Here is a 21,935-nt window from a genome sequence, read left to right as displayed (position 1 = left end):
TTAATCGCTCACCACCATATGTGTTGTTAGTGCTTCTTTATGATGTTACACGACAAACGCAGCTGCTGCAAAGGGATTGAAATCGTATTGCTTAAATTCCCAATGCATTTGTTTATTTGATAAAATTACAAGCGACCAACAAGCGTCAAATTATGCTTATCATTGAATACATTAATGATTGAAATTCGAAAACACAGTAATGCTCAAAATTAAAGGTAAACAATAAGCTTATGAGTAAAGTTTTACTTATCGAGCATATTAAAAGATTTTGCTATTATTTCAAGAAATGTTTTGATCGGTTGTTTATTGAATCTACACAGACATTACTGAAAAGTTCGTTGAATGAATGATCAACGAAGCTTCTAGATTCTTGCAATTACAATTATATGTTATTATATTAATAATACTTAAAAGTACTTTTCATGGGTAGTGGCGTTAGTATTGGGATATAAATTAAAAAATAACTCATCTATATTTGTATTTTTACTGTAGATCAAATATATTTCAATAATCGTATAGCTTATGTTTAATTTCTATGCAACAATATGCCAATTATTGAATTTTCAACTAGCCTAAAAAAATATTACATATACGTATTGTTGCATTCCTACACTTGTATCGATCAAATAATATTTTCGCTAAAAAACTAGCAAAAAGAAAATTTACATTAAAATAGATAATTTTCTAAGAAAAATGAAGTGACAAATGCTATTCAATTTATAAAAAAGGAAAATTGTTTGTGTATTTTTTTTATTTAGTAACATTTTTTTAACATTAAAAAGACTGTATTACTTAAAACGAAATATATTTTTATTATATTCTTGAATTCTTCTATTCTTTGTATATAATTGAACAAGCAAACTAAATCAAATATTTTTATTATCAAAGTGAGAAACTTTGATAAGGGAGGTTGGTTCTCTGATCCCTAGAGGTTTGATTTCTATTATACAGGTTTCACTAGACTTGTTGTTATTGTGAGGATTGTGTGAAATATAATTAGTGCTAGTTATTTATTTTTTATGGAATGTCCATATTTGACATACGCTATATTGGTTACAAAAAGATATCTTGAATAATATATTCATTTCAAATAGGGGCGTTTTAAAAAAAGGGGTGTTAACAGTGATAAAGGCATTTTTTTCGATATCGCTTCATCAGTCATACCGTTAAATAACAGGCTTTATTTTGTTTGTGAAAGTTAAGGAAAGCAACTAGTCGCAGCTATTTAATAAAGCTGTCGAAGAAATGTAGTCAACTTCATGGTTTCTAGATGGTTTAATGGATATTAAATAGATCTAAGATTCGTAACTATCTTGCCATGGGTGAAGTAAAAAGTAACAAATAGTCGATTGATTAAAGAGCTAGTCTGACAGCTGCCTTAAAAAAACATAAATAATAATGATAAATGAGAACACAAAATAAAAGATGAAACATCATTTTATTAGAAATTTTCTTCTTTTGTTGTTAAAGTATTTTATACAATTTTATACGCGTCGATTTTAGATTGAACTGTTGATAATATATCTTATTGTAACGGGGGGCACTGAAAAAACATTGTACAGTTTTTTGTGAATAATCAACAGTTAGTTCTAAAATTTTATGATACACTTAAACTTTTATTGTTTTTGAAGATTATGTGCCTAATCCAAAAAAGGGCACTTTTAAAAATTAAATTTCATCTTTCTTATTTTGAAAGAACGTAACAATTTCTAAGAATTACCTCCGCCGCGCAAGTGGTCAAAAAAAAAATTTATATAAAAACAAATAAAGATCATTCCTGGTTGTAAAATAACGAACCAGATGCGTTGGTAATGGTGGTTGTTGACCTGCACACTAGTGATGGGGCATCCAATCAATTTCACAACCCTACCCGGAGTTGGTCAGTCGGATTCGATTCCGATTCGTGGTCCAATGGATCGGAGTCGCTTATGTTTTCAAGCACCTACCGAAATTGTTGCACCTACTGAACCTACTTTTACTTTTTAAGTCTTCCCCAACAACTCCGGGACGCTTACCAGACTTGCTAGTTGCTCGCAGCCGGATAGTCACAGATTCGAAGAGAATTGATTATTTATCGAATAGACCAGGGGTCTTCAAACTTATTAGTTCGCGGGCCGCATTGCTTCGCAAATAATGTTGTATTGTAATGCAAATAGTAAATGAGTGAACGTTTAAACGTCGTTTGAATGCAAAATAATTCACTGAATATATTAAATGTGTACAGGTTTCTATTATTGTATCTTGATTTTCGTCTTCATTAAAACAAAATTGTCAACCCCTGGAATAGACCACCGAGCTACCCCAATTTTTTTAGCTTTACACACATTTTATTCATGCCTTATTCCTAAATGATCCTAACTTGATTATACGTTATAAATGTATCAAATGTTTTTAAGTGTAGTTAAATAAAAAATGTATTTCGCTTATTGTTTCAGATTACTATATCGTGATGATGGCTCCGTCTCCTTCGAAAAGTTCCAAAACACAACACCCATCGTTTCTAATTACAACCGATTCAGTAGGCACCAGTCCAGTTCCTTCGAGTCCTCCAAGTACAGGTAAGAAAACCATTTCAATCGGAGGAATAATAAGTGGTTAACAACCAAAAACCTTTTTAAAATTCGCATTTTTTATTCATTTGTCCATGCGCTATTTTGTTATTTGACTGAATTGGTCAAAATCTTCAAAATTGAAATCGAATTTGTCCCAATTCATGTTGTGTGTGTTGTGGATGTTGATTTGTTGTTATTTTCACTTTCCATAAATAAGTGGGGGTTGTTTGCATCGGTAGCAAGATTGAGGCTGTGTGTGGTTTGAACATTGGTAATGAAATGGATGCGTACATGGAACAAATGAAGTCAGGGCGTTTGCATCTGCTCTGTTTATTTTCATTTCCCCACTGTTTCGCGAATTTTCTTCATATTCATTTTCAGTTTCGGATCAGGCTAAGATATATCGAAACAATGAAAGAGAGAGTTTGTGGCAGTAGTTAGATATCACTTTCTTGCGGTGTTGAACTTTTCCTGAGGCTCTATGGGTCTATGGTACTGATGGTTTTTCAAAAATAAGCACTTTGATTGCTCTACCTTGGGCACAAATTTCTTTGTTAAGGTGTAATGCGTAAAATATTCTTTTACTATATGAGATATTAGCATGTTTAAGGGTATGTGTCGTGTATTGAACTAAAATACGCTTATGTGTGGTGATGTCAAAAAGGGAAAGGTCCATTGTTCGTAGGTGGTTACGTGCAATGAAATGTTTTTTTTTCTCATGTGTGAATCCATAGGTTACACAGAAATTCCGATACTACCATATCATGCTGAATTAATCGAAAAGAGCGTGATGTAATGGTGCTATTGATTATTTAATTTCTTATAGTTACAACGCAGTCCCAATTAACCGCTAATTGGACTCATAATCGTTGTGGCAGTCAATGGAAGCGCATCATCATAAATTATCAACTTAGGAATTTAATATCACGAATTATCAGGATCTAAATAATAATCATAATTTCTTCTGTTTTAGATGCGCCAAAATCTCAATGTTCCTCACTATCTGACGGAGAATCGTTTGAATGCTACGGTGACAACGACATATCAATCTCAGAAACTGGTGGTGTTGACCTGGAACTGGCTCCACATTTGAACTCTACCACGGTTGGGTAAGTATACATTTATATGCCCGCATGTTTAAAATGTAGCATTGTGATGTTTAACAAATGCATGTCGTATTTTTTCGTTCTATGTCTTTGTTGGTATAATAGCGAAAGTAATGGCAATCCGAGTGCCGCCAGCAACTCAGGAATCACCAGACACTCCTGGAGCCGAACAAGTTTACGTGGCGCGCCTAAAAGGTTTGTTTGATTGTAAATCTGAAAAGAGTTTGATTTATATAGTGTCTGACTGTTATTAAAAACAAAAATGTATGCTTAACAATGATTCATGTAAAAATAATTCTGCTTATTAGATTTTTTTAATTGTTGAATATAGTTACGCAAATTAAAGGATAAATCCCTGAAAAGCTAAAAAAAATATCTTAATGTAGTTAAGCTTCGAGCTTCGTTAATGTAGCCGTATCGTCAACGCAATCGCACAAAAGCTACGAATTATTATGAACATGGTGGTACAGTGGTCAACTCGAACGAATAAAGAACATGTCCGTCATAGGTTCAAGCCCCGAATAGACCGTGCTCCCATACGTAGGACTGACTATCCTGCTATGGAGGGATCAATAAGTCACAGAAAGCCAAGCCCACAAGTAGTGGTACAGGTAGGCCTTGACCGGCAGCGGTTGTTGTGCCAAAAAGAAGAAGAAGAAGAAGAAGAAGAAGCACAAGCGACAATTGATAGTTAAAAACAAATCAACCAAATGCTGAATAATAATAGCTGCATATGAATACATAGTCGTGAATGGAAATTTCCACCAAAGCGCTGTTGAGTTAGTATTACAAAACAACGATATAATACTGTAGTAAAAAAATTGTCCTACAAACTACAATTTAATTGATAATGTTTAAATATTGTTGAGAAATTAGTAGACTATATAAAAATAAACAATGTAGTAAGGTAGGATAACTAGATTATACAGTCATCAAGTCAGTCGTACGATCTAATACAAATGTCTGTTCTCGTATGGATCGAACTCTCATACAGACAGATATATTATCCTGCTATGGTTAAAACTGTGAAGTCACTTATAGCAAAGTCAATTAAAGCGTATTTGAGGTAGAACTAGACCGATTACGATTCCGAAAAATAAGAAGAAACTAAAACAAGTACATACTACATATATTTTTAAGATGTAAATCTTTTTACTGCTTCATTGCAGGTCGACATTCTGACACAATAACCTGAATTAGTCGCGCCTCCAGGTATAATTACATAATATTAGGCAAAAAATGCAGGCAATTTTACAATCGATAGCGAATTTTTCACCAATTGTAGGTTATGCTAATCGTAGCGATTTTGGAATGAATAATAAAAGTAAAGGCAAATTTGCAAATAATAACAGAAGAAGGTTTTCATAAAATTGGACAGTAAAACAATGAATAATGATGAGTGGTAATTATGTTGACAAGTGAAGGGTGTGTGAACGCATAAATGTATGGTCTATAAATACAATGTACGTCCATGAAAAACATAGGTATAGATAAAAGACAGTTTTGAATTTTATGTTAATTTAAATGTGTTTCGTGTGGGGTAGTGTTTGGCTATAAGAGCTTGTAAATACGAAGTGGTCCAAATAAATCATTAAACGTTCAATATCTGTGTGCCATTTGAAAGCTCTAGCGCTATGAAACATAACTGACACACTAGTGTAATATGATGTTATGTTTTCATAGTCGTTATTATATTGTTAAATTAGTTTTCATTTAGATTGTGTGAATGTTGTTGTGTTTAGTTTTACAATCTTACTATCTGTATCTGTTGTACGAATGTATAATAAGTAGCCAAAGGTTAATAATTTCAACATGTATTTTAAAATGTTTACTTACAACAAGAGCTTTATGAATTTAATGTAATGGGCCACCTGAAACCAATTGGTAGATTGTCCTCGTCACTATTGTGGTTGCGTGTATACATATCTCTATATTTTCTACATGTCGTTATGTATCCTATATTAATGTTAACAAAATTCGCATTGCTCAGATAAGGAAATCGACAGCAGGTCGAGTATTCACACAAATTAATTATTTAGTTATTATCGGTACAAATATTCATGATTAGCATACGACAATGTATTCATTAACTAAAAGCTAATCTTTTGAATTATATTAAATGCTTACTAAAGACATATTGTCATATTGCCACTAGATAAGCTATTCTATCATGCAGCGCGTATAATTGATGTTATTACACGGTGGTAAATAGTAGAATGCATACCAAGAGTAACTTTTACAAAATGTGCAACATTTTATAAGACTTACAAATATAGACTACTCATCCATAAGAAGTTCACAGTTATTGTAGTCAGTTAACGTCTTCCAATATGATTATTCTCAATTGCAATTAACTTTATTCAATTTTTCAAATGATTGAACAAGCCATATTCAAGAAAATGCGTGGAAAAGGTGTTTTTTAGATGTTCAGTGATTAATACATACATTACAGAATAAATAAAGTATAAAGATCTACCGAACCAATAATTTCGACTGACGCATAAACACAACAAATTATTAATCCTTGTTCATAGTATCCAATGAGATGGAATATTATTACAAAGACATGAAACAATATAAAAATTTGTTCTTTCAAATATTAATATATTATTAATATTAATTTATATTATATTAATTATTAATTTGTTTATAAATTATATATTAATTTGAAATAAATCAATGAGGGACTGTGTTTAGGGATGTTGCTAAAATACATAAATGGATAAACGAAAATTCATGGAGTCACTACTGATGTCAATACTCAACAACATGTTAAACGATGTCATAAAAAGGTTATTTGCATATTGTTAAAAAAAATATTTTACTCAACACTAGAATCTGATATTCTGAGGGAAGCGATATTGCTAACGCATATAATAATTTAATTTAATGTAGATCAGAGCATTCCATTAAACATGTAGAGAAAGATTTGAATAACATCTATTTTCTATTTTTCTTTATCATATCTTTCAGCCATAATGACAACCTCCCGAATAGACGCTGGGGATCAATGAAACAGTAAGTATGCGTTGACATGCATCGTAATTGAAGTATTTGAAATTTGTTTAATCGTTTATAAGGTGCTAATAGCTATCATATAATTAGCTAGCGCAGTGGTGGCTACATTTCCACATACGGTACAAACCTTAGAAAAACATTCAATTTATAGATGTCTGTAAAAAAGACCATTAGTAAAGCATTAAATAATGGTTGATAACCGCCAGGTTTCTCTTAAGCTGTAGTGTAAAATTTTCTTTGAATTTAGGATTGATAGACTGCAATGTCATGTGCGTGCAATGAGTGAAAGTAGTTCCGGAGAATGTCATTGCCAGATAATTAAAAAAAAGTCACATGTTAAGGAAAGTGTCATACATGATTGCTAAACTGTGAGATCGAAACTATTGCGTGTAGATTTACTGTATTGCAAATTTCGATTACTATATTTGTAGTCGATATTAGATTATATTACATAGTTTTTTGGGGATACATATTTTACGGCAAATGTAACATGCCACGAACTGAATGAATTTTTGAACGTAGCTGGAAATTGAATATGTTTCCTACTTATCAAAATTCGAATAGAACATATAGCCTTTTTAGGCCGTACATTCTCAATAAAAAATGAATAAAGCACATCTATTCAAAGTTTCGAAAAATAATATTGACAATCCTTAGGTAGTATTTGCTCGGCTACTGGCACATGTCTTTGCTTGTGTTGAATTATTAGCTATAACGGCATTGCTTAAGTGCAACTGGTTCTATGTGTGAGTCAAGTTTTGCGCAGTAATTGGATGAAGGTATTCAGCACGCGAGCGACACGTTTCAATCCATCTGTTTCGCTTTTCTCATCGCATGCTGTTTCGTTGTATTCGGCCTGTTTTTTACAACTGACCTGTGACATGTTTAATTTCTTACGATTCTCCTGGGAATAGTATGCTTAATTTGTATGGTAAATGTTCAAGCGTCCCTAGTTGATTGCGTTATTCCATTAGTAATTTTGTTAGGTGACAGTCAATCGCTATGATTCATATCAATTATGAATATACATGCTTAAGACAAAGCAATATCCAGGAGCAAAGACAATACATTTTGATTTTTGAGTACATCTAGGCTCACATACTTGTTGCAGCTGGCCGCCTGCCCGTGGTGACAAACACCCGCTACACGTGAAAGTGGGAGCAACAAGCGAATAAAAAATAAGGGAAAAAACAAACCATAAATCCATTTGCCTGCCACACACGCACATTATGCTCGCAAGTATCACACATACAGACGCACCGCGGAGGCTTTACGGCGATATCCAATAAAGCGCGTTGCACGTCGATGTTGTCACAGACAAGCAAAAATAACATAACACACTATGTGTTAGTTGGAGCCGTTAGCGAGCCCCATCCGCTGTCAAAGCGCTGTGGTATCGTTCATTCTGCGGCCTGCCACACGGCACAATCGAACAAAAGTTGTCAGTTGTGGTAGTACAGCTGAGCCACTGACAAGGTGTAGCTGAAGTGAAGTAGCGAGCGAAATCCAAACTCACCAACAGCAAGACCGCTGTACCGCTATTTGCGTATACTCCCTCCCTCCCAGGTGGACTTGTGACGGTGGCTTTAACACTATAAGTCTCAAAAACCTCTCTGCTTTCGTCGCGAAACGCTTTCCCTGTGCGATCGATGATATCATCCGGCATGCAAAAAACAGCATTGATGGTGAACGGTGATCTCTTGTGATCTGGATTTAGCTGCAACACGGTCTAGAAAATTGTACAACTGGTGAACCGATTGGAATATGGACAAAAGTGAAACCTTGAGCCGGCTAGTAAATGTTTCGACCTTCGTGCAATCAGTTGGAAATTAGTGGTCTCAGGTGACGAAGCCAAGCGGCAACTGTCCTAAAAATGTGCAGCTGTATGCAGTTAGTCTGTGTGTTTTATTTTGAACGTCAATTTGTTCTCAAGCGTCACTAGTACAACCATTCTTCTTGTGTGGCGCTTGCGGCATGCTAGAGTGTGTAGTGTCACATGTTCCCTGTGTTAGCGTATGTAGTAACGCAAGCGTTTGTTAATCAGCTGATAACAAGAAGGTTGCTGGTGTGCGAAGTGAATGAGAGTGAATATGATTTATCTGCTATTTAAAAGTATGTGTTCGAACTTCCGTCGATAAAAAGCGCTAACTACCAAAGATATAGAACTGTACAAAAGTTCGACTAGAAATTGATGTGCTGTTTACACATAAAGTGCCATTGCAATCACTGATAGTGCATCAGTAAAGTTAGTTTTGATTGTATTTCGCTAACAGTGTGAGCTAATTGAAATTCTCGATCCCGTAATCGGTTCGCGTAACGCTACACCCATCGTCCCCAACATCATCATGGATAACCTGTATAAATTGATGGTGTATAACAATGCTAGAAAGTTTGTATTAACCCACGCCCCCGTGGCTTGACCGCGTGCGGCGCTGCTAAATTCTATCTGGACGTTACGCATCCGTAGCTTTACTTTTGCCTGGTGGGTGATACACGTAGGTTTGTGTGGCCGTGCACAGTGGGTATCAGGGGAGAAGGTTGTGTAAAAGTCGGTTATGCATATGTTATTGTTTCGTCTCATTTATGTTACTAGTACAATCGGGTATAGGCAGCTCTCTATCCCTATCTAATCTGCTTAGTTGGGCTTTTATTGGAAGGCTTGGTGCTACTGTGGGCGCAATGTTTTCATGGTGTGGTACGGCGCAACAGTGCTTTTGATGTGTCTTTGACTGACATCGAAACCTGAGGGGCATTGCCGGCGCTAATACTTTGCTTCGGAATTTCATTTGTGTGTCTCATTCTGATGACGAAACCATGTTATAGGTACTATAAAGTTTAAGTTGAAGGATTCATTGTTTGGCAAGTTATGTATATATTTATCAACGATTTTAGTTAAGATTTTACAACGTATTCAAACAATGAAATAATGTATTGCATGGATTTTGAGCTTTATTTCATATCGAAAATATTTTTCTTCTTCTTCTTTGGCTCAACAACTGTTGTCGGTCAAGGCCTGCCTTGGAGGCTTGATTTTTAGCGATTTATTGCTGCTTTCCCCCCATAGCAGGATAGTCAGTCCTACGTATGGCGGCACGGTCCATTCGGGGTTTGAACCCATGACGGGCATGTCGATAAGTCGTACGAGTTGTCGACTGTACCACGAAACCGGCTTAATATCGAAAATTTGCTAGATGTAAATAGCAGTTTTTAGATGAGTCGTGTATTTTTAACGATCAAAGCTTGAACAATGTTGGTCAATGTTGTCCATTCATTGTGTTATACATGTAACATTTGTTCGATTGATATCGAACGAGCAATAAGATAAGTAAATTTCTTATCACTCTGCGGAACATACAGTGGCCTGCGCCAATTGATAATACAGTTGCATCGGATAACTTTTATATTCAATTGTATCGAACCCTTTAATATCGAATATTTAAATTAACTAATCTATTCGGATGTGCGTCGAATGTCGAATGAATTTTGAAAAATTAATGAATAAATTCTTACTTTACTGGATAAAATGTTAAACACCTCCTGAACAACAAGTTCGAATAGAATACAAAGGGAAATAAAGGTAAATAGTCCAAAGTAATGTACTCTAGCCACACTTTGATGTGCGTGCTGGGAGGACAAGCACAATTTACGGCTGATGTTTAATAGGAAATGTTGTTCAACTTTTATTCTTATCTCATTTGACAAACATTTGATTAGCCAGCATCCAGTTTTCTTGGGCAATGTTTGGATCACAAGTAACTAAAATTTATTTTTGTTGACTCAATCATTAAACCATTAAACAAAAGAACTTTAATTTAGTGAGTCACATTACCATTTAGTAACTAACCATTTAGTATGCTTTTATGCCATACGATGGATGTATTGCCATTTTTGTAAAGAAAAGCATGTTATACTTAGTAACTAAGCATAACTAAGTAAATTAATTTTATACTAAGCATGTCATACTCAATACACACTTTTTAATTCCAAGAAGAATAACCAGCATTGTTCGGCAGACTTTTCAAATGTAATTTATTTTAAATTGACTTCTAAAACTAAATCCTAAGCTATCTCAAACAGAAGAGTTGTGAATAGTTTAGACCGTATGTACGATTTGATTACTATATTCCTGATTAAAATTATGAAATAACAACAACAACAAATTATAAAAAGCAGCATAATATTTCATTATGCTTTCCCTGTTTGATTTAATTCTATTGTTAACGTACATTGAAAAAGGAATAGAATTACGTAATACCGTATTGCACATTAAATTACGTATTGTTTATCAGCAACTGGATTACTGTAATTATTTTACAGCTTGCTTGTGCTTTTTTTATGCCGATATCGATAAAAAAATATAAAAAACCGATAAAAGTGGTTTGGTTAAAAAATCGGTTGAATCGGTTGAATTTTATAATGTAATTCTTACGGTATTTTATGAGTTACGTTTATGATCTATTGAAAATAATTTGCCCAGGCCATTCCATCGTAATAAAATTTGCAATGATAACATGCATTGGTAACAATAACGATGTAATTAATAAAAGTAAATAATTATCAGAAAAATATGTTGATTATTATGAAAATAAATAGGGGGGAATTATATATTAAACATATTCAAAAAAATAGCTATACTGGTTCTTTGTAACGGTTGTTTTACTTGTTGCATGCTTGTTTGTGGAATAAAATATTTGGATTTTATTTGCTGATACAATACTTCAATCTGTTTTATCACTTTCATTTCAGCAGTACTGGCAAACGACAGCTTGGATCCAATGCCTTAGCAAAGTAAGTTGTTCAATTAATATTGGTGATAAAATATAGCTTATTTGTTTATAATGTTTGCTTCGCTAGATCGCTTTTTTAAATACCATAATTCATGTTTGTAATACTATGCGTCAAAACAGACAATGTTGGTTTTAGACATAAGGAAAGATGTCTTGTGTATTTGTTTCTCTTTGGCTACATTTTGACAATATTTCTTTTTTGTTGCACGCGTACTTTGCTTCTACTTTTTAACGAAGAAACACCCCCAACCTTGATTACAAAAGGTGTCAATTGGAGATAGATTTTCTACTACAAAGACTTCAGTTTATCGTTGTCAAATTTTGATGACACACAGACAGTTCATAACAAAGAACTGTTTCACTAAGCATGCTTAAAATTTTGTACGTAATTGACCGAAATGAGTCATTTGTTTTGCTTTACGTTTTATACATTTTGTAAAGTATTTATCTTGTAAACAATCAAGAAATTTAAGGACCATGAAATTCTTTCCCATATGAATTGAATAATATCTATACAATCGATAGTTGAAATGTCTGTAAGTATATCTAGATTAAGTTAAAATATTTATCATAACGTTAAATTTTGGTCAATTTAATTTATAGAAATTAGTATCGCTTATAAACATTATTTCAAAGACTTGAAATTTTAAGAAATTATATAAAACTGAAGAAAAAAAGAACACACGTTCGATCAAAGAATCACATTTTTGTGCTCACATTTGTCATAGCGTTAAAAGTGCTATAAAACGTGGTGAATCAGCATGGTGAAAGCACACCATCACATCCATTTTATAGCAAACTGAAAGCTTTGGCTGTACATGTAGCTTTATGGCATGCGGTGGCATACTGCTGACTCACATTTAATGCAACTCCAGTCATCTTTATAGATCGTCGAGCTTCAACTCGTCCGGCAGAAGCTCAAACTGTGATACGGCCGAAGACATGTACAGCGATGTCAGTTTGGAAGATGTACAAGACATAAATCATAAGGTACGTATTATTTCCCACAAATACGATAAAACGATAAATGAATTTAAGCAATGGGTTAAAAATGATGGATCCTGCCGATAGAAGTAAAACACTAGAAAAATGTAAAAATAAAAACAAGAAATACGTTAAAAATAAGAAAAAGCAAATTAATTGTTAACATTTGCCGTATATGTTAACAAATCAAATAATATTTAATTCGTAATGTGTTTCAATGGATGAAGGAAGATTTTATATTGAAAACAGTAGACCGCATAATTGTCACGTTCGCTTTTACTAGACTGTACGTATTAATGGTGACAATGCAGCGGGCCAATTAAATGCTATGATGCTATGATAAAATGCGTCGTTTTTCCGTAACCCAAGTATAGATGACGTGTTTGTTGATACCATTAATTCTTACATGGGGCATAGCATTTATACCTTGAATAACAGTATGAATGAATCGAATGTAAAGTAAAAAAATGTATATCATTGTTAACTAATTTGACCGCTTTTAAAATAGGTAAGTTGAGTAAAATAAAAAGCTATCGCTTATTATGGCAGAAGTAACATTCGATGGCCAAACATTACTAATAACGACACTGCACTATGGCACTATTATAAGCACATTACAGGTTTTAAAGAAAAATAATGACTATAAAGACGTTGATAAAAATGAAAAATAAGTGAATTACAATGTTCAAATAACAAAAATAAATGTAGGAAACAGTAACAGTGAGAGGAAGATGCCCCTTTTTCTAAAACAGACTTGCTGGGTTGCAGAGAGGTGGCAATAGTACTGTAAGGTAGATCTAACAATAGTCTATTAAGATTTAGCAGATGTAGTTTGGTGAGAAAATAGCTCAATTCAGGAAATGACTGTCAATACTTAGGAGGTTCCTGAAGAAATGTAGGTTTCGCTGAATAAACATGATATTCAGCAGAAAAAAACGATGGTGAAAATACGCCCATGATGATAGATCAAGATGGCGATAGCATCTCAAATGATTTACCCCGTTGTTTCTCTACACACTTCATATCATGCGGGGTTTCCTGCGAAGTGCATTGGGGTTGTATATTAAAACCGACAAATGTTACCAAACTTTCATATCGAGTCACAACTTATAATTCATACATGAAGATAATTGTAACACATTCTTCCGTGGTGAGAGGTCAATGCCAGATGAGCGGAGTGAAAATTTCTGCGCAGATGTAAGTTGTGTCAGTTTGTGGCACTACTGCTTATTACTAACGCACATTTCTGTGAATGTTGAAGTGATGATTTCATTCCGCTTCCAAGATAATGCATTACTATTGGTCTGTATGGCAAACGTGATCTATTTTTGGTGCAGTTTGCTTACGTATGTAGAGCAATTTGTTCGTCTTCTCGCTCAAGGTCTAGAATACAGGGCGTGGAGGACATATTTGTTTTGCAGCTGACATAAAATGAGCAACTGATCGCCATAGTTTTGATGGTGCGCTATCACTTTCGCAGCGTTGCTGCAAATTTATACTATGCTTCGTTTCATAGAATATTATTCATTTCAGTGGTAATGAAATTAATGGAAATATATTTTATCTAATTTTGAATCATCACCAAGTATTAATTTTGTTAGGATTTTTGTTCCGTTGAATTATTTTATTAAGAGACAACTGGCAAACACATACACCTTCCTATGCGTCCACATTAACATGAATTCTACATTAAGCTTACAATATTCCACATGACGTTTAACATGACTAGACAATGACCAATTACTATATAAGTTTGTACGTTCCTAGTTAAATAAATGAAATCATACTTTCAATACGATAAATATGAGTTTGTGTGACCGAAGTAATTGACGCCTTGTCACAAAATAGTTCACATGCAATTAAAGGAATGTATGCTTAGAAAAATGATACTAGAAAAATCAGATGAGTTGAAATGATCTGTACCGTTCATTCTGCTGTTGCGAAGAAAGATAGTACACTCCGTGCTAATGGGAGGAGATTTAGCGCAAATAGTATATTTATGCAGCAAGCAAACAGCTTACATTCATATTACTTACGCTCTCTGAAGTATCATGGGAAAAATGCGTTGAGAAATTTTCAACACAAACGGACAGTTTCATTGGCTGGCCGCTGTTAGCCGATGATGCGCTCAAGCGGTGCTTTTTGCAAGTTGTTCAAGTTAAATCGCCCTGTCTTGGACGCCAAGATTTAGACCCCCTAGGGTGTCTATTTGGAGTAAAAGAAAAATTAATTCGTTTTAACGCCTAATTTCGCGATGAGCTATGAGCAATCTTGTCAGAGTAATTTCCAACATTTGGTATCGTTTTCGCAAGGCATTTTTGAGTGGATTGTTTGCTAAATGTAGGCTATCTTTTCGGCGTGTAGAAACGTGCTATAAATATGCTAGTTGGTAGATAATTAATCGCTCTGTTTCAGAACATCTGCTAACGGATTTCTTCTTTCTTCGGATGCCTCTATTCCTTGTTCGTTTGGGAAAAGCACTGAATAAACAGCATTTAAAAATGCTACTGTATTGGCACTTTCTTTGATCATATTACGGAATTGTGATATTAGAATAGGATTATTTATTTTAAAAATATAAATGGTGATGCTAACCACAAAACAACGAATTAAATTAGAATGGGCAATCATGGGCCTATTAATAGACCATTTGACAACTATGGACTGTAGTTCGTTCGTAAAATTGCGATAAATTGTCCCAAACTAACGATTAGAATCATTGACTGAGTTTTTTTTTTTTTGTATTTTGAGAAAATGTTTGGTCAATGCGCCGGTGCTATAGTAAACAATTTTACGTGTCCGCGGGTAGCATATTGTCACTCGATAGTGGCACGGTGTGATTGCCATACGACAAATAATGTATTAAATACACTTCTGTGCTTAGTTTCTCAGTTGATGTATCATTTATTTTACGGAATGATTCGCTTTGCTATACAACAGTATAACGATGTGCTATAAGTTGTTTTATTTGTTTGTATGTGGGATGTCTAAACACGCTTTGATTAAATAATAGAAGCAAAAAATCCCCTGCTGAGAAAAATGATTGCAAAATCAGTTGTTTTATTGTGGTCCTGCTGCTAGTCTCCAATGGGCTTTTTTTGAGCTCACTTGGCATAGCAATGTCTCTTATAGCTCCTGTTGCCAATGCTAAAAAAATGTCATCGTTTGCAAATGTATTGCAACTGCTTTGAAGCTGTATGCGTAAGTGGGAGGTATGGTTGTTTAAACGGGTAGTTGAAAGATGCTTACCCACGCGTAGAATGGGAACCGAGTCTCGTTTGTTTTCGCTTGGACGACATGACCTGCGTCATGGCACAATTGTCTTGGCTAAACGTTGGGCAATATGCTGCTGCAGCCACCATGTGGCGAACGACATCTATCACCGATGAGATCATCTGGCAAAATGGCGTGCTATTAATTTACTTACACTTGCGTGAAAAAATATGTTTGAAGCAATCTAAATTGATAGCAGCTATGTTGAACCTTGGCTTTCTGTACTGCCAACGAATGAAGCTCTGTATGAGTCGTTTTGTTTTCGTTTGTGAGAAACATGTGAATTCACTGCCAAATACGATACCAGAACGAAAGTTAGGAAGGATTTTAAAAATTTTTGAGGGTGTAGTTGTTCATCACGAAGGCAATGAATGTGTCGTGATACACGGTAAACAAATTAGGTTCAGCTGTTGTGTTTATACCAATTGGTGTCATATGTTGGCGCAATACCAAATGATATTTTTCAGACCTTTTCTTTGGATACAATGAAATAATTGTAAATTTTGGATAATGTGAAGAATAAAATGTAATAAAATGGTGAATGTCAGTTGATTTTTTTAATAAATTAAAATTAAAAATGAAACGTTACAAGCAATGTAAGGAAGTTAGTATTGAACAAATGAAAGACAATTAAAGTTATTTTAATATTCCGTGTACTGATTACAGAATTTGTAGTTTGTGTTCTTGAAATGAAATGAATTCTTAAGTATCTCCTAGGTAGGGCAATGCATAGCTTAGAAATATTTATTACATGAATTAACATAAGATCCCACCCGACTGAATTCATATCATTAAACGTTTCAGTACGAAGGTGGATTTAGGTAGTAAATATGTATACCAAAATCCTACGCGCCACATTGCTAGCATGGCGTGGGTGTCTGTGTTTGTTTTGCATCTTGCATCTTGCAGCTAACGTGCAACTGGGGTTTTCGTATCTTTCGCTGTTCTCGCACAGCCGAGCGCATCTAAATTTAGTCAAACTACATACGAGTGGTGGGTGACGGACGATAGTGATTTTGAAACTGCTTGATGAACGAAAAAGAAAAAAACATCGTCAACAAACGTCGCACTTCAAACGTTGAACAGCTGAGATGTGATGCGATGGTGCTATGAAGCCGTTGATTATTGTCTTGCGGTGTTGGTAGTTTACATCGATCGTAGGTGATATGTGTATTCAAATATTGAAAATAGCATCATACACGTTGGAGTGGAATGTAAATTAGTATTGGTTAGCAAAGGTTGAAACGATGAATAAATAACAACCTACACCGACAAAAAAAACATGAAGGGCAAATTTTGGATGCCGTTTGATTTTTATGTAATTTTTTTTAAGTTAGTAGCGACGCGGATTACTATTTTTTTAAAACATTGTTCCTCAAGAATCTGTCGTAGACACACTATTAAAATACTGCATATTATAAGACTTCAGCGTCGAGTCTCTAACCATTATTGCTCTCTTGGTTCTCTGCTAGCATTTCATTGATTAAACATGTTGCCTGCGCTAGTATTGCTGAATGCTTCATGGTGTCCAGTGCTTCATACGTTTTATCCAGAGAATCTCTCGAAACGTTTCTGTGCTCACTTTTCTCCGCTAGTTGCCGTATGGCCGGAGAGTTGTGAATGAAAAAGGCTGCCATTGGGGGTAGGAGCTGATAGCAACCCGGTGGCCGCCACTAAGCATTCGAAGGGCAAGAGAGAACCTGTGAGCATCCCAAGCGGCATCGCTGAGAGAGAATTGAGCTTTTCCCGTTGTTTCCCCCCCTGACATACCCACGAACGGTGTGTTTGTTTCTACGCGATGCGTTATTCTCTGTTGTTGTTGTTGTCTTTAACGCTGTTACCGCAAGAGCTTGAAGCAAGAAGCGTTTCACACCATCACCGTCTCACCCAGACTTTGGTGTTGTGATGCGTTTATTTGTACCCCCGCCCCTATGTTCTTCTTACCCGTACCGCGCACCCCATACATTCTGACTTAGAATTCAAAGCAAAGCGAGATGGTCTAACTGAATTTGGAAAAGATGAGTGATGGATATTTCATAACGATTCAGATCACATATTTTAAAACAAAAGTTACAAAAACTTGTACTAAAATTTTATAAAAAAATTAAAGGTTTCCGCCATCGGTATAATGATATAAAGATAATTATATTAACAACTTATATATAGTATATTATATATGTTATAATATAATATACCATATGAATAAAAGTATGTATAACTATATATATATATATATATATATATATATATATATATATATATATATATATATATATATATATATATATATATTTATATATGTGTATATATATATATATATATATATATATATATATATATATATATATATATATATATATATATATATATATATATATATATATATATATATATATATATATATATATATATATATATATATATGTTTCTAAATTTTGATTTATATATGTATGTGTATTTATATATGTATTTATATATGTTTTTTTAAACAAACTTACATGTTTCTACTTAAAAAAACCTTATCTTGAAGAATTTAAAAAGGAACAGAGTAAATTGTCTGTTTTACTTTATAACATTCATATTGGGATCACAAAAAAAATATCAAATAATTACACACGTGCATGAACATGCTTACTAGTTAGGTTATCGTTGTACATAAATGTAATAAAATACATTTTAATCATTATTAAGTTTATAATTGTCTTTCTGATTATTTAAAAAAAACACTGATGTTTGTTTTAATTTAAACCGCTTTGAATATAGCAATATATATGATACAATTAGAGCTCGCTAATTGCATTTATATCATATGTCTACAAAAAAAAGATAGATTTTGTTTATTAGAAAGACATTTTGTAACACGACTAATGTCTGCGTATTTTGTCATGTTTGTTATTTTATACAATGTGGATAAACTGACTTTTTCTCATATTTATGTGAACAACTCGGAATTTTGTATTCAATTGAAAAAGCAGACTTGCAATTGGCGAGGTTTGAATGTATTTGACTTCGTCACATGACAGCTCGCATATCTGTCAAGTTAGAAACGTAAACAAACACGGACAACCGCCCGTAAAGATTGTGTGCAGAATAATCGTGAAATTTTATGTGAAAACTCGGGAAAAGGTAAGTGTTCTGTGCATATTTCAGTAAATAAACTATCTTTTAATGCTTGAACACATTATTCCACAGGAAAAACATCATTTCATCCCGAAATTTGGCAACATTCGTCCGAGTATGATCGAGCAGCTGTGTGTGTGTGTATGCCGACGAAATACGACGCCGGTAAGATGAAATGTTTTACTTTTTCACTTTTACTTTACTTTTTCATGAAATCACAATGAATTGTAAAAATAATACAGATTTAATGATATTGATCTTTGTTACAGTTTCTACAACAATCACTAAAGCCGGCTGTGATCGTGATCGGCACATTCTCAACCAACGTTGCCATACACCACAAAATAGCATGGAAAGGAAAGTATTATAAAATAATGTCATATATGAAAGCATTCTAATCTTTCCTTGTTATTTTTCCACTGCAACCAGGACATTGTATCACCGCATCGACAAGTGGTGTTTATGTGCAAGTGTTGCGAAGAAGTGTGTTGTACGGTGTATTATGTGTTTTATTTTATTTGTATCGCTTTACAAGTGGTACATTTAGAGCGTTTAATCGTTGTGATACAGCTTTCTAACGATTCACCCGAGGGGTAGAAGCGGCAACAATACATGTGCCTGACGCAGAGACAACAACGCCGTCGGCATCCGTTGATACCATCCAAAGTGATGGTTGAAATCGTATTTAAACGTGTAAAACCATGTATTGGGGCATGTAAGTATTGAATAATAGTTAAATAAAATACATTTTATCGTTGTACTGGACAATGTGCATCGAAATTTAAAAAAAGTGTGTGTGTTTTTGTTTACATCCGAATACAGAACCCTCAGCGTTATACTGTGGTTCGAGCACTCGCTAAGTAACGCTTGAGCTTTGAGCTTTCATTGAGCTTACATAGAATGTTACACGCTACCTGCTCACTAAGGACTGCTATCGAGCAGTGTTATGAGCAGGTAGCGAGCAGTAACGCCTCCATACAAAAATCGCGAAACGTAACGCTCCAATGCTATTTGGGATAAGAGCGCGCAAGAGAAATTCGTTGGCACGAAGAGAGACCGCGGCGATGTTCGCGGCTCTCGATCGCGGTCCCCATTGTTTTGATCGCTAGCAAACTCGTCAGTTGCTCGCGAATCGTCCGTAGTGTGCCTTTGCGTTGGGCCAGCTGTTTTCGTTTGGGGAAACTATTTGTGTTGCATTTTATGTGTGTGTGTATGTGTGCTTTTTTTTATTTGTATGAGCCCCAAACTTCCACACCTTGAATTCGGGTGCAAACGAAACTTCAACAATCTTACCCGCGAGATCCGTTATCGTGCATTCGCGGGTACGTTCATGTGAATGCACTAGTATTGCTGTGTTTGTGAATGTACGTACGTACGCAAGAGTGGGGCATTAGTTCAGGAAAGGAAAAAAAAATCTTTCGTGATCATCGCCGGGGTGAGGAGCAGCATATTCGAGATTTGTTCGTGTGCGGCTGCGTGTGCGTGTGCATTATTTACCACAATTATTTCGGTACGGCATTGAGTTGTGTTATTAAAACATTTTTACGGATCTTTTTCACCACCCAGCAGCAACCTGGCTGGCAGGCTGGCTGGCTGGCTCCCTGACTGGTTGGCTGGTTGGCTTGTCCAAGCTCAAGCTGCTCGCGATCTTTATGCGCACAACGCACCACCGTTCGTTTTTGCCACGCCAGTGTGAAGCAGAATGATGTATTCGGTTTCGAAGCCTTAATTATGGCACTTTTCTTTTTCACCACCAACCCCAATCGCTCAGGCCAAACCTGCCCCGAGGGTAGAGCGATTGTCTTTTTGATGTGTGCGCGTGTTTTACAATGAATAGTGTGATTTACTTTCCTTTCGAAATACTTTCTTCGGCGATAGTGGCAATTTTTGCTTGATTGTTTTTGTTGGTTGTGTTGTGGTGTGGTGTGCCCCCGTTTGATGACGAGTTTAGTGTGTGAGTGTGTTTCGTGAGAGTGTATATTTGAGTACGTGAGCGATAAGAAAGTGATAACACAATTGCGCTCCTCCACGACGACGGCATACAAATAAAATGAGATTTTTTAAGTTGCAAAAGCGATGAAATATATAGCAGCTGATAGTGTTGTTGTGAAAGGAGAAGAAGATGACTTATGGTTTACGTTTGTAAGCGCCGGCAATTGATTTGACTTAAGGTTCTCCGCTGTTATTACCACCACGTAGTTTATGACTGATCAGGTCAGCTTTTATGGGCCGCATGCACATCTTCAATCGCACAGATTTCGAATAAAAGTTCGCCGAAGGGCCAACAGCAGTGATAAGGTCGTACGATTATTACACACTTACCTTCTATGGAGTGGCCATTGGATGGGAGGTTTCGAAACCATGAAACTGGTTGGATCATTTTTACTTTTAATGTATGCATCACGCTTGAAAAGCAAATAAAGCAACAGTACCAACGCTGCTTCTGCTTATCGTGTTCGGGGTGACAGTGGCTAGGACGAGGAGAGCGGACAAAGAACGGACCAGCGTTGCTCGAGCAAAGCGCACGATGCCCGAGGGCCAAATTACTACCAGCATCTCACTGAAGCGATGAATCTTCTCGAGATATATGGCTACTGCTACTGCGGCTGCTGCTGAAAGCCGCCGTCGATCAAATGGATGATCTTGAAAATGTCGTAAACCTTGGGATGAGATATGGTAGGGAACACTGGAAAGGAAGTCTTCGTTGGGCATGAAATACCAAAACATTGCTCGCTTCTTGAGTGTAAATTATGGTGAAGAACAATAGAAAAACGATGGGAACTAAAGGTCGACACTGCGTACTATACGTGAAACAGTGAAAAAATTGAAAATCGTTAAGTTCCCGTGGGAAGAAGGCAACGTTTCAGATATTGATAGAAATGCATTTGTGTGCATCGCACTTGTGGACGCTTCTTTCCTACAGTACCCTTTTCTATTATTAGTTGTAGAAAATAACCAAAAAGCCAAGTAAGGTTTGAAATGAAATTGTTCTATTGAAACAATTGTCGTAAGAAAAGACCCTTCCCGTAGCTTGGTGAGCAGAAGGTTGCTGTCCCTAATTGGTGCTGTTAATGATGGTTTTACTGGTTTCACAA

The 21,935-nt window shown here is 35.2% G+C and overlaps 1 protein-coding gene across 38 annotated transcripts in view; it reads left to right on the top strand.

Moving 5' to 3' along the window:
• LOC120904521 (rab11 family-interacting protein 4B) overlaps positions 1–21,935 on the top strand; it is a 58,157-nt gene that overhangs the window by 18,806 nt on the left and 17,416 nt on the right. For 5 of the 38 annotated variants that reach the window (XM_040314567.1, XM_040314559.1, XM_040314561.1 and 2 more), the window contains 6 exons: positions 2,436–2,558; positions 3,526–3,661; positions 3,764–3,853; positions 6,632–6,676; positions 11,423–11,464; positions 12,339–12,453. In XM_040314567.1, coding sequence (XP_040170501.1) covers positions 2,450–2,558; positions 3,526–3,661; positions 3,764–3,853; positions 6,632–6,676; positions 11,423–11,464; positions 12,339–12,453 — 537 coding nt within the window. In that variant the 5' untranslated portion in view covers positions 2,436–2,449. The other 33 variants (XM_040314568.1, XM_040314564.1, XM_040314558.1 and 30 more) reach the window with 31 other exon arrangements.

The sequence above is a fragment of the Anopheles arabiensis genome, chromosome 3, assembly GCF_016920715.1.
Source record: "Anopheles arabiensis isolate DONGOLA chromosome 3, AaraD3, whole genome shotgun sequence".
In the NCBI taxonomy this organism is placed as follows: domain Eukaryota; kingdom Metazoa; phylum Arthropoda; class Insecta; order Diptera; family Culicidae; genus Anopheles; species Anopheles arabiensis.
The sequence above is the reverse complement of the archived record's forward strand: the minus strand, read 5'-3'. Positions and strand labels throughout refer to the sequence as shown.